Source organism: Phaenicophaeus curvirostris, chromosome 1 (assembly GCF_032191515.1).
Source record: "Phaenicophaeus curvirostris isolate KB17595 chromosome 1, BPBGC_Pcur_1.0, whole genome shotgun sequence".
Lineage (NCBI taxonomy): Eukaryota > Metazoa > Chordata > Aves > Cuculiformes > Cuculidae > Phaenicophaeus > Phaenicophaeus curvirostris.
Genome location: NC_091392.1, coordinates 159,605,562 through 159,619,431, shown reverse-complemented (window position 1 = coordinate 159,619,431; position 13,870 = coordinate 159,605,562). Strand labels below are relative to the sequence as shown.

At 39.5% G+C, this 13,870-nt stretch overlaps 1 protein-coding gene across 6 annotated transcripts in view; it reads left to right on the top strand.

Moving 5' to 3' along the window:
- Window positions 1-13,870, top strand: part of FGF14 (fibroblast growth factor 14) — a 392,265-nt gene that overhangs the window by 241,082 nt on the left and 137,313 nt on the right. Inside the window, exon 1 of one of the 6 annotated variants that reach the window (XM_069879253.1) lies at window positions 11,413-11,613. The exons of the other annotated variants lie outside the window; for them this stretch is intronic. Coding sequence (XP_069735354.1) covers window positions 11,421-11,613 — 193 coding nt within the window. The 5' untranslated portion in view covers window positions 11,413-11,420. Of the gene's footprint in view, window positions 1-11,412; window positions 11,614-13,870 lie in introns of those variants that run through there. 6 annotated transcript variants of the gene reach the window in all.

The window sequence follows — 13,870 nt, the reverse complement described above, 5'->3', positions numbered from 1 at the left end:
GTCAAAAAGCTTTGAGACTTAGTGAAGTTTTCTTTTCTTTTCTTTTCTTTTCTTTTCTTTTCTTTTCTTTTCTTTTCTTTTCTTTTCTTTTCTTTTCTTTTCTTTTCTTTTCTTTTCTTTTCTTTTCTTTTCTTTTCTTTTCTTTTCTTTTCTTTTCTTCTCTTCTCTTCTCTTCTCTTCTCTTCTCTTCTCTTCTCTTCTCTTCTCTTCTCTTCTCTTCTCTTCTCTTCTCTTCTCTTCTCTTCTCTTCTCTTCTCTTCTCTTCTCTTCTCTTCTCTTCTCTTCTCTTCTCTTCTCTTCTCTTCTCTTCTCTTCTCTTCTCTTTTAAGACGAGGCTTACCTAAAAACAGAAGGCAATACAAGGGACACTTGGAGATGTCTGGTAAAATTAGTTCCAAAGGATTGATTCTGAAGAGTAACTTTGTATATCTTTAGCAAGTTCAGTTTCAATGTGGATGCATTGGGAAAAGTGGGCTTTGGGAAGAGGTGGTTCTGTTATCTGTGTTCAAGGCTAAGCAGGTTTAAGAGTTGCTGTGACTGGAGGGAATTTTCTGCCATCTCTCAGTCTAGTTCAGTTATTCTGTTTTGACTGGATGTATGAACTGACCAATGGCTTCTAAGTGACTTTTACCCAAATAATAGGAGGCTGTGAGCAAGAGTCATTGACCTAGTGAATGCTCAAGGTTCTCAACTGTTGAAATACAGTCAGCTAGAGGCTAGACCTCACACCAATCTTTCTGAACTTCGACTTCCTGGGAGGCACTTTCACAATAACCTTAGGCTGACCTGAGACTATCCTACCACTAATAAAGGCATGACCCTCCTTGTTTCACAGGCATATGTGCCAGCTCTACATAACCAAACTGCATCCTAAGTCATAGCAATTTATGGTAAAAAGAAAAAAAAAATGCACTGGATCAACAACTGCCTTTTCATATGACAAAAACCCTAGTTTGCTGGATGCCCTCTGTATACATACTGGCAACAGACTATTAGGTCCTATTTTTAAGTTTTATTGGCCAGACAATAAGCATTACGCTCTTAAGGTTGTACGTATTCTTACATGAAAAATGTATTTATACAATAATGTTAGACTAATGGGAATCTTAGGGGGAACTTAATGAGTCATTTGAATATTGAGATTAAAAGATGATTCTTGTAACTCCTGTAACTGTGTCTAAGAAGATAAAATTTATTATCTGTCATTAAACCTGTGCATTGCTTTCTGTAATTGCTTACATTTTTTTTCTGTCCCTAAGATTCTCTCTTCCAACTACTTAGGTTGATTCCTAGCTAATCCTTCTGCAACTCTCTGTGTTGGTCTCATAGATATCTATCTATTTTTTCTTTCTAAGCAAAAATGTACACTTCAGCTTAACTTCAAAGTGCCTTTAAAATATCAGTGGCTAAAACATGTTCTTTGCAGATTTTGAGCAATTATATTATTCAACAAATAGTACAGGATACTGAAGTAAATATACGGTTTAGAAATTTTTAGCTTACTGAATTTGAAATTATTTGAAATAATTTTATAGAAGCAATGCAAAAGATGTACAGTTTCTTTTTTATGACTATTATTCTGTGAAAAAGACAAATGAAGACATTTTTGTTTTTACATCAGAACACCTTCTGTGACTTTAAATGATTGTGATAAAAAAGCATAACCCTGTGAATAAGTCTATGTTTATTTCTCTTAAAGTAACTGAACAGTTTTTTTAAACAAAGGGATGATCCATCTGCTATCGCACATATGTCAAGAAATACTCCTACCACACTGTTTTTACTCCTGCTTTTCTTGGGTACAAATAACTCCAAGTTATTAGTGCAGTGCAAGTAATAAAAGAAAAAATTACCAGTATGTGCTGCAAGTTATTGCCCAGGCAATACATCTGTGGATAACTAGAGTAACAGTGTCCACTGCTGGCAAATCAGATAATTGCATTGCACATTAGAGCAATATGCTGTTGAAAGGTTTAGACGAGTTAAGTTTTGACTGTGAGATATTTTGTAATTTATGTTTGTAGGGCTGTGTTGTAAAATCAGTTGGAGTATTCATTCTGCTACTGTTAATAATAAATGCTATGAAGTTTGAACTAATAGCCAGAAATATCAGCACAGTAATATAAGCACACATTGGAATATCTTTTTCAGGACTTAACAATAACTGTAGTATTCATTATATTCTAGTGGTAAAGAAAAAGATATCAACACTGAGAACTTTGTCTTGATGTTCTAATTCATGTAAGTAAGGCAAGCAGAAATCTTTAAATGTGGGTGGGTTTTAGGCCAAAGCATTCATTGCTGATTTTTCTAGATTTTTCTTAAATGTTCAAATGAAGTATAGGAGAAATAATGTTTCTGTTCTGCAGGAAATAAAATGGAAACATCCAGCTTGATATAGCAATTACCATTGGTATGATGAAGCTAGAGCTGAAGTAGATTGATTATCAAAGAGAGGAAGAGAAAAAGCTGGTATATAAAAAGTTATTCTTCTGGTATTGTTTTGTAGTAGATTGTATTTGTTTGCATCTGTGGCTTAACGATAGTATGTCAACTAAAAGAAAATCTTTCAGTCAAAGAAAATAATACAGAGTGAAAATACCATTAAGGAGAAATAAGCTAAGGTGCATTCTACGCTAACGTAAACCGTGTTGATACTTCTGAATACCTAGATTAAATAAAAAGAAGCCAAGGCATACTTAGTTTCAGAGATTTGTGTCTGTCATTCAATAGAAATAATGGAAAATTTACTGAATTTTTTGTTTGTTTGGAAAAAGGGAAACAGTGCATGTGGCTTTTTTAGACAGCATTAGTTGTGTCTGAACCACAAAGGAAGGGACATTCTTGCATGAAAAGATCTCAGAGGATGAGGATCAAGATCAAGGATGAATGCTGCATTAGCCAACATTGTTCTGTACCTACTTTTTCTCCCATCAGAGACTTACCTTCTCCTTGTTAGCAGTACTCAGAAAAAACACTTCACTATCTTGCCTCTAGAACAAGAAAAGAATAGGTTTTTAGGTTTCAGGCCTGTTATTTTCCTTGCAAATGTCTTCAGAATAGTACCAAATGGGTTGCAAACCAAAAGTTATTTGAAAACAAAAGTTAGAAGAACTGTAAGCAAAGAGAGCCAACTCTCAATAAGTTCTTTTCCCAAATTAAGTACATTGCCAATTTTAGTTTCAATAAAATGACCTTTTTTTTTTTTCTAAATAATTGCCAGGAAGTGTCACAAAGTGACATTGTGTGCATATTTGTGTATGTATGCATGCAAGTATGCAGAGAGCTGCATTCCAATCCTTCCTGTCACTGGTGAAAATAACTTTCTATACATATAGGATTATTTGATATATTTTGGGGGGATCCATCCTTCTGCTTCTGAAGCTAGAAATTTATCTATGTCTCGGTTTATCCTATCTTTTCCATTTAGCATTCTGTTATAATGGATATAAATTGCTTTTTCTCCTGGATCTCTGTATCCAACACCTTTTCTTGTTCTCAGAGTCCAGAAATATAACACATTTTTTCTCACTTTGTCATATGTTTTCAGATCTGTTCTGAGAAAAGCAAGAAATCCTTATGTAGAGATTTAAAATTAATATTTTGGAGGACTTCAATAAAACAACTGTCAGCTTGGACTATATAGGTTTTTTTATTTACCTATATATTTGTCTATATATATTTATTTTATTTGAGGTTTTCTAATAATTTAAGACAGAAGATATAGATTCAGTGTCTAAGTTGGGATTTATACGTCAGATCTTATGCAAACAGGTTATTCACTTTTAAATGGTATTCAGACAAGACAAAACCATGTTCTTACTAATCATCCCAAATTCTCATAAATATGAAAATACTCTCATGTACATATGTGTAAAAAAAATTTGTAAAATTTTACATATGCATACATTATAAAATTGTATGTATTAGGTATTGCGTGCATGCACTGGTATTATTTGTTTCATTAACAAAAGGACTCTATGAAGTTAACAGTTGGAAAGTGAAAATGTAATGAACCAATAAATACAGTGATGTGATGTCAAATTCTATGAAAGGAACAATCCCCTATGTGTATGCTGGTAATAACTGCTATCCACAGAGCTGATTCTTTTTTTCCTTACAATTAGAAAGTTTCATACTGATGTCTAGTTTTCCATAGGCCATGTTTTTTTCTAGAACCTGTGCAGCAAAAATCAGTGTGTGTTTAGGATATCTGTGATGATTACAATCAGAGACTGGAAGTAAGCTCATTGCCACCTCCTTATTTTTTTCTCTGTTTTAGTAGTAGGAAACCTTCCCAGGAGAGTATTATCAAGCAGGTATAAGAGCTTACATATTGCCATGCACGGCCAGCTGTACTGACTCCAGAGGAAATTCACTGTAGAGACCAAATTTCTCAGGAACGATCTTCCTTTTGCTTCTAGAGAACAAAATTTAGCAGACTCGTGTTACAGGGCCTTCCAGTTACTTGAAAGAATAACAGCAGTCTGTTGCATGTATCAGAAGCTAGGCCAAACAGAGAAGTCCTGCTGTGGCTAGATAAGCATATGCAACAGATGTTGTTTTAAGCTGTGTGTATGAGGAATTAATGAAGCAGCTATTCATGCTGGTCTTAGGTCTCTAAATCTTAAACTGCTCTGTGCATCTGTGTGGACAAGAGAGGAGGGGGAGGAGGATGGTGTTTTTCTTCACTGAAAGTTGTTGTTCTGGCTTGTGTCACCAGTGCTTGTCTGAAGCACTCTGGTAGCAGATCTGCTGTTAGCTTAAGTGGGATCAAAATAAACAGCAATGTGTTTCTGTTGTTGGTAATTAGGAACCTGTCTTTAAGGATCATAGAATCATAGAATAACCAGGTTGGAAGAGACCCACCAGATCATTGAGTCCAACCATTCCTATCAAACACTAAACCATGCCCCTTAGCACCTCGTCCACCCGTGCCTTAAACACCTCCAGGGAAAGTGAATCAACCACCTCCCTGGGCAGCCTGTTCCAGTGCCCAATGACCCTTTCTGTGAAAATTTTTTTCCTAATGTCCAGCCTAAACCTCCCCTGGCGGAGCTTGAGGCCATTCCCTCTTGCCCTATCCCCTGTCCCTTGGGAGAAGAGGCCATCACCCTCCTCTCTACAACCTCCTTTCAGATAGTTGTAGAGAGCAATGAAGTCTCCCCTCAGCCTCCTCTTCTCCAGGCTAAATAACCCCAGCTCTCTCAGCTGTTCCTCATAAGGCCTGTTCTCCAGCCCCTTCACCAGCTTTGTTGCTCTTCTCTGGACTCACTCCAGAGCCTCAACATCCTTCTTGTGGTGAGGGGCCCAGAACTGAACACAGTATTCAAGGAGCGGTGGATACTATGTAATATTTAAAGTTAAAATCGTCTCTCTCTCTCTCTCTAAATTTCTCTGCAGAAGCCACGATGTATTTAATTATTTTTATGGATTTGTCCCTTAAAGAGATCTTGATTGGGGTTTTTTTGTCATATTTGTTGTTAACTGTTGTTTGAAAAAGATTAGTTGAAGATAAGTTTGGGGCCTGAGTGAGCTATCCTGGAGAGCCTCATATGATCTGTGAACAGTTCAGATTCTCCCATCAATTCAGCTGATTTCTTTTGTTCACCTAGTCTCAAAAGAAGTGGTATCAGAAGTAGAAGATAGAGTGAAAACTATGAAAAGTCTTGAAAGATCTCACAAGAGATGTGCTACTAGTTAGGAGCTGGAATCATGCATCTTATTTTGCTGAAAGATGTATTGTGTAAGAACGGTGTAAGAATCTCCATTTTTCTTTTTCCTGTTAAAGAATGAAGAATTAGCCAGTGGAATTGAAAATTAAACTCTCAGTAATCAAAGTAGGTATTTTCCTTGACACAGCGCTATTCGTGAGATCCATTACTACAGTATAATCAATGCTAAATTCAAAGGAAGGAGGAAAGCAAAGTCAAAAAAAGAAAAAACCCACAAACCCCAGCAATTTGAGAATTATGTAAGTTCTAAAGAATATCGATTCAGTGCTGTCCTATTGGTCATCTCCAAAACAATTTTTTTCAGTTCCCTAAATGAGCTTGAGTCCATACTAGCATATGTAATCAGTCCTTCGCCTTCCAGACATATCCCAGACAATGTGTGAAAGAAATGTCACTGGTTAATGTAGAACAAATACTGCACAAATATACATTACTTATGTAGTAACGGTTTTTCTAACAACTTGAATATATAAAGTTGAGTTGAGTTGAAATATGTGCAGTTTAAACACCATACCACTGTACTGGAAGCTCACTTTTGTCTTATTTGAAGGGATTCATCTGATGTATTTAAACAACTTAGTACATACTGTACCTGATGTATTCAGCAAATTTTAATGGATATGAGTTTGGTTCCTTTTGAGTGCATTGTGAATGCTAAGACTGAAAGCTGAGTGCTTTTGATATAGAACAGTGTAAAAGCCTAGGTATCCAAAGTCTGTGAAGTATATCAGCGTGGTTTAATAAACTTTGTTCTTAAGGCTCTTCAAAGTCTAATCCACCAGCATGAAGCATTGGCTGTTAAGGATTTTAAATTGCTGTGCTTCTCAGTGCATTGTCTTCTAGAAGCTAACAATAACTTATGAGAAAATTTGTATCCAGATTAACATACAACAACATGTACAATTTGTCTAATTTAAACTGTTTAAAGCTCACTGCATATCCATATTGGTCTTATTATAAGCATGGGATGTTCTTAAACTATCTGAAATGAGATTTCTTGCCTATGATTTAATATATTCATACTGGCACGTTCATGAAAAAATATGATCTTCTATGTTGACAAACATTTTTCAAGTTTGCTAATTTTTGAAAAATTAAACACTTACCAAACTACAAAGTAAGCCAGAGACTGTTCCTTTCATCTTGTTCAAGTCATTAAGCCACAGCTCTTGCTCTATCTTTGTCCCCCAAGAAAATGAAACCAAGAATTGGAAGTTAATATTGCTTACCAATGCCCACCCCACCACAAACATGCACTTTGTGCACTTTGGACAGATACCAGTTTGTAGCTGTATGAATAATCCTATTTGTAGACCTGTATCACATTTTCTTATGACATCATTTTGTGGGAATGAAGGGGCCATAGTATATAAACTGAATTTAGACACTTGAATTACAGTCCACTAAAATTGCCAGCAACTTTCACTGAATTTTTGATCCATATTGAAAAATGTTTAGAAAGACAACCTTAGTTGGAAACAGCACTCTGGCAATCAGTCGGCTGTCTTGGAAAAAGCACTAGATTGTTGATTAAATTATTCCATCAGAATTTATAAACAAGTATTTTTTCTTTTCTTGGGATGACATTAAATATTCCCAATGGCCCAGAAGTACTGTCGTACATACCTAAAAATTGTTGTGACTAAACTGGTGGTCTTGTCAATAGAGTAGCCTTTCCTGTTTGAATGAAAACCTGGGGAGTAAGGTACTATTCTTTTTGCAACTATAGTGCAATAAAAATTTCACTAGAGCTCATAGAACTAAAACATGTTTAGTAGCAATGTAATAGTCTGGCATTTTACACTTCTAGAAAATATATGCTTGTAAGGACTTTAAGTTATTTTTTCTAAGGTTTAATTTGATTTGATTTAGTTTTGGTATGAGGAATGGTTTCAGGATAACTGGGAAGATAAAATATGGGTGAAGTGTGTGTATGTGTATGGGAACACATCTATAGAAAGATATTTTTCGTAGAATTGCTTGGTTGGAAAAGACCTTTGAGATCATCAAGTCCAACCATACCTGTCCACTTCTAAACCATATGCTTGAACACCTCATCTACCCATCTTTTAAATACCTCCAGGGATGGTGACTCCACAACTTCCCTGAGCAGCCTCTGCCAGTGCCCTTTCAGTGAAGAAATATTTCCTGATATTAAATCTGAACCTCCCCTGGTGTAACTTGAGGCCATTTCTTCTTGTCCTATCACTTGTTACTTGGGAGAAGAGACCAGCACCCACCTCACTGCAACCTCCATTCAGGTAGTTCTAGACAGCGATAAGGTCTCCCTTCAGCCTCCTTTTCTCTAGGCTAAAAAAACCCCAGTTCCCTCAGCTGCATCTCCTAAGACTTGTTCTCCAGGCCCTTCACCAGCTTCACCATTTTTGTTTATATTGAAATAGATTATGAAAGGAAGAATTCTGTAGAGTCTTCGTGTCTGCACTGAAAAAGAATTACTGTAGCTTGCAATTCTATCCAACCTAACGCAAAACATACAAGTGAAAAAAGAAAAAAAGGAGGAAAAAAAAGAAAAAAGAATATATCACAGTCCTTAAAACATAAGGATGAAATTTTTGATTTGTAAATTTAGTAGCCTATGAATGTAGGTTAGGAGAGAATATAAAGCATAAAATCTCATTTTTCCAAATGGAAGCCCTTATAAAAACATTTTAGGTATCACTAGTAAATGTGTATATACAAATAATAATGGTGTATATTTTAATATATGGACTTTGATGTCTGAAATTTACATCTCAAATTAGATGAAATAGAATATAGTTTATTCCAAGTAATACAGAAAAAAGGAATAGTAAAGTTATATAGTATATAAGAGTATCTAATAAAGCAAGTATTTTATGCACATTTTATCTCGGTTGAATGCTTTCCTCTAAAATTCATTCAGCAAGTAATTTTCTAAATCTTCTAAAATGTTTTTGCTTTAGAAAACCTCTGAAATACATGATAAATTAGTAGGTAGAAGTTAACAGATGGGAAAATAGAAAGTATTGAAAATCCCTTCTCCCCCTCTTTTGCTTGTAATAATTTATTTTCCTACTCATAATCTTGATAATAAGAAATAAAATTGTATTTTAATGTATCAAATGTAATAACTAACATTTTTCCTTTTGTCCTAAATGCATAATCTTATGCAGTTTCTAGTCTTTAAGGTATCCAACGTGTTCATATTTCTACAATCCATCTGCCAGCAAAACCTTCACTTTGACTAGAATTGCACATGTTTTATCACAGGTTAAGACAGCAGATGGCTCTCTTGAGTTTTCATTGCAAAACCTCAAGCTGTAAACAACTGCTCTGCGTTTCTGACATGCAAGTAGAAATCTATTGTTTTTGATCTCTGGAGTAAGAAACACAATTTCTCTTGTCTACAGGCACGCTGCCCATTCTCACATTAGTTCTTTCCTTTCTTTGCCATCACCTCAAGCATCCTATCATTGAGAAATGTCAGTGTGTTTTGGCAAAGGCCCAGTGTTTGAAGGAAACTCTGGAAAAGGGACAATAGTAGTACATAGCATATAGTAAATAGCATCACTGCATAATATAAAGACAACCTTTTGGCAAAAGGAAACGTGGAACCTACATAATTTTGGAGAAAGGTTTTTTTTAATGCAAAAGTTAGGTTTGTATGTGAAATTCCTGTGAAAATTAAAGACAGTGGAGGTTTGGCCTTTATTTCACTCTACTTCCTCTCATTCATTCCTTTGTTTGAAGCCAAGAGCTAGGTCGAGCAGTAGGCTTGGGGCTGTGTCCTGTCACCTCCGCCGCTGGTGGCAGAGGACGCCCCACGCATCCAGTCTCTGGTCTGCTGTCCACGGTGCTGAAGGCGCTGCTGTCCGTGGTGCTGAAGGACGCGGGCTGACGGGGCCGGGGCCGTGGCCGTGGGGAAGCTCCCTGTGTGGGAGCGGGAGGAGCACTTCTGTCCTGAGGACACGTAAGGCTAACAACAGTGTCTTGTCCGCTGCTGGGAAGTACGGAAAGGGGAAGCAGTGTGCAAAACTACTACAGTGAAATTTAAATTTAAAAAAAAACAAACAAAACCCCAAACCAACAACAAAACAAACCAAAAAAGCCCCACAAACCTCTCTGTGCCTAATTGCATTAGTTAAGGTAATAATTATAACCATTGTAAGGAAATTGCTGCTCTCTAAAAAGTGACAGATAGAAAATCCAGTGCGAGTGTTTTAGCTGAATCTCTTTAGAGAAACTTTTAAATAGAATTAAAATGTATTATCTAGATCCGATTGTGCATGTTATGCTCCTCGTTGGTCTAGTAATAATATAAAATCTTTAGATGAGGGAGTTCCCACCATATATTTCTGCCCTCTGTATAAAAATAGCCCTTTGTAGATTAAAGGATTTAGAGAAATAATGGTCAATATTTGACATGCTGCAGGATCTGCTGAATGAATATCCTATTCTCACCTATGAGGTTCTGTGTTGCAAAGCAGTCAGTTATTCTGGATGGATATTTACACTTCAAAGGCTGCTTTTATAAGGACCCATCTAATAAGAATTAGAGTAATCTAAAAACAGTGTATAAATTAGGTACTTATTACATGATATTTCCCTGTGTGAGCATCTGCCCTTCCTTACAGGATAACCCTGCATTTTTTCTGTGCAGTTACTGGATTCCTTTTTCTACTTTCCTCCAGTTAGTTACAACTTAAGGAAGTGGCACCAGTAGGCTGGCAGAAAGCAAATCTGAAAAACATTGAGCCTTTCTTTGAAAAGGGAGAGGATCCAACAGAAAAAGGTGAAGGGAAAGAAATGAGATGTTGTTTTTTACATGATATTTATTATCTGCAGCACACTGTGAACTCCTAGGGGCAGAGACTTTTGAGGCACTCTGTGTCTAGCGAGCTCAAGCGATCCAAGATGTGGAAAATGAATGGCACGGTGCTAGCGATCAACAGATCTACCTATTGATGCCGTTTGTGGGTGCCCTATGGAATTCCTTTGGAATTTCTGAAAACTGAGAAATCGCTTCGTGTTCCGAATTCAAACTCTGATGCTGCTATGATCTTCTTCTCCCAAAGAACGTGTGTCGGCTTGGGCGGAGGGTTCCCTCGCGGGCGTTTTTCTTTCCCCACGGCTCCGAATCCTCTCCGGGCACCACAACCCCCTCTCTGCCGCCCGTCCCCGGGACGCGGGGCGGGGGTGGGCGGGTGCCCCGCGTCCCCTCCCCGCCTTCCTTTGCCGGGCTCGGGAGGGGGACCGGCTCCCTCCTCCCCCTGCACGAAGCGAAGGGGGGAGCAGAGGCGGCGGATCCGCCGGCAACCCGCAGCCTCCACCAGAAACCCGCACCAGCAACACCCCCTTCCCCCCGCCCCTCTCGCCCCCCCCCCCCTTGGCTTTATTCTCCTGCCTCGTCCCCGTCCCTCCTCCACACCCTCGGCTCGGGGAGGACAAAAAAAACCCACCCCAAGCCCCGCTCCAGCGGTGCGCGTGTGTGTCGGAAGGGCTGGAGCGGGGTGGGACCGCGGAGCGGTGATCGCCGCTCTCCCCCCCCGGGGGAAGCGGATCGGCTCCCTCCCGATGCTGGTTCCCCGAGCGCTCGGCTGGGCGAGGCGGCGGTAGCGGGGCCGAGGGGCGCCCGGGCGGGGACCCGCGGGGCCGGGATGGGGCCCCGCCGGCGCTGAGCGCCCCGCCGCCGCCCCGCCCGCAGCCATGGCAGCGGCCATCGCCAGCGGCTTGATCCGCCAGAAGCGGCAGGCGAGGGAGCAGCACTGGGACCGGCCCTCGGCCGGCAGGAGGCGGAACAGCCCCAGCAAGAACCGAGGGCTCTGCAACGGCAACCTGGTGGACATCTTCTCCAAGGTCCGCATCTTCGGGCTCAAGAAGCGCAGATTGCGCCGCCAAGGTGCGTCCCGGGCATGATGATGGGGGGGGGGGGGGGGGGCGTGCGGGGGTGGGATTCGGGACGCCCCGCGGGCCGCAGCGGGAGGGGGGACACCCGGAGCCGGGACCCTCCGCTCCCCCGCCTCGCCCGCGCTGAGAAGTCGAAGAGCACGCGGCGCGGAACGCTCTGGAAGTGTCCGGGAAGCCTCGTCCCTTCCTCGGGGCGCTCGCTTCCCGCTGCCCGGGTACCCGGGTACCGAAGCGAGGGGCGCGGCGGAGCCGGGAGAGATGCTCCCGCATCCCCTCGGGCGCCCCGGAGCCCGGCGGCTCCGCTCCCACCGCTTCTTCTTCAGGTTGGACGGCCGGTTGTCACCTGGGACCGAGGTGACTAACACGAGTACTACGGTGATGGCGTTCTATCAGTCTTCTTTGTATTAAAACCCTAGAAATAAAAGCAGTTGAATGATATCGCACTGGTTTTTCTATTTTTTAAAATTCCGTGGCATTCTACTCACTATTCAGCAGCGTTCAGAACTGCCAATGACTTATTTTGTACCTGTCCTCGGGAAACACGTAGTTTTAAAACAAAGGGATTGTATTAGGAAGACCAGAAGTGTTCCATGTCACTGATACCTACCAATCAATAGCAAAGTATAATACAAGCCACCCTCCGTTGCACTACAGAATGCCACCCTGTGTTGTAGTTTGGTATGTATACTACAGCTCTTCTTTAGGTTGGGTCAGAAGGTAATTTTAAGTGTAATCGGTGATCTGTCTTCGTTGATCCTTCCTGCTTTTTCTTCTGTGCTTCGTACTCAAAATAGCATAAATTGACAAAATGCGTGCAATTTTTACTTTTACGTGGCTTTATTACTCTCAGGATTATTTCTTGTAACTCCTAATGCAAGCTGAGTCTCGACGCTTTTAGATAGCACAGTGACATAGGGAAAATGAGTGAGAAAATGTCAGTGGCAAAGTCTATGGTGTCTTATTTTCACCCAGTCTGCATACGTGTTTAAAAAGAGTACTAGAGCACTTGGTTTATGACAGTGAATTCATACATGTGGTTCTTGTTCATGAAAACAAACCTAGGAGGATTTGCTAGTTGAGCAGTTGTTCTCAACCACCTGTGCAGTTGTATTTAGGGGGAAACTGTGTATTTAACTATATTATGGTTTGAGGAGGAGACGAATGTCTCGCAGCACCGAGATGTTGAGCGTTTTCTTAGATAGGAAGGGGCTTTAAAAAGACTTCTGAACTCATCCTTTTTCATTCATTCATTTTTCGTAAGCACTTTGTGACATTCTTGAAAAAGAGAACTGGATTAGAATATAACTCAACTGTTAACCCACACCACTGGTACAGATGAGGTCAGTAAGAATAACTGCAGCAAAGGCTGCTCACTAGTAAAGTCTGCAGTGTCAGACCCCCAAGATTGTTTTCTCTACAAAGCACTAAATAGAGACAAGGTGGTATTTATCCACTGATTTATGTTAAGGTCTCGGGATTACTGCTAATCTGTAAGAATTCCTGCTGAAGAAAATACTACTGTAGCTTCTACTGTATATGTTCACGATGCATAAAGTGGTAAATGGAGTACCTGTGGATTCAAAGTTGCAATATATTTGGAGGGAAACTGAAGAAACAATCAAGCAGAAGTTATTACTTAAACATCTTATGCAGAATAATTTAGAATGAATAACCATTTGGAAAGTACACATTTTATAAGGCTGATGATTGCTTTAAAATTACCTGATTGCAAAATGAACATTTCCAAGAGTCTCTAATTTTAGTTTTCCTAAACTGAGTTAAATGACCACTGAATTGTTCACTGAAATCATATTGTCAAACCCATTAAAACAAGTCTTTGCCAAGCAAAAGAGAAATGCATTTCAAAACACCTGTTGTCAGAAAGGTGCTATGGGATTTTAGCAGATAAGCCTTATGTAAATGATACATGAAGTGTCATGAGAGCATTGTGAAAAATGAGCTAATCAAGATGTGACGGATCATCCATAGCATTCTCATAAAATTCAATGGAAGAGTACAAAGATATGTAAAATGTTTGTTATATAGAGAGCAGTAAAAGCTAGACTGTATTTCTGATAGAATAAAACAGTGTTCTATTTTGTACTTACATATGAAAAATAAGTGTCTTCCCATCTTTGAAATAGTCAGGCAGCAAAAAACTAGTGATCCTATTTTTTAAATTAAAAATATATATTTACTCTTTTACATACATGTGTAGATAAATACACAATCTATGCACACTTGTCAAC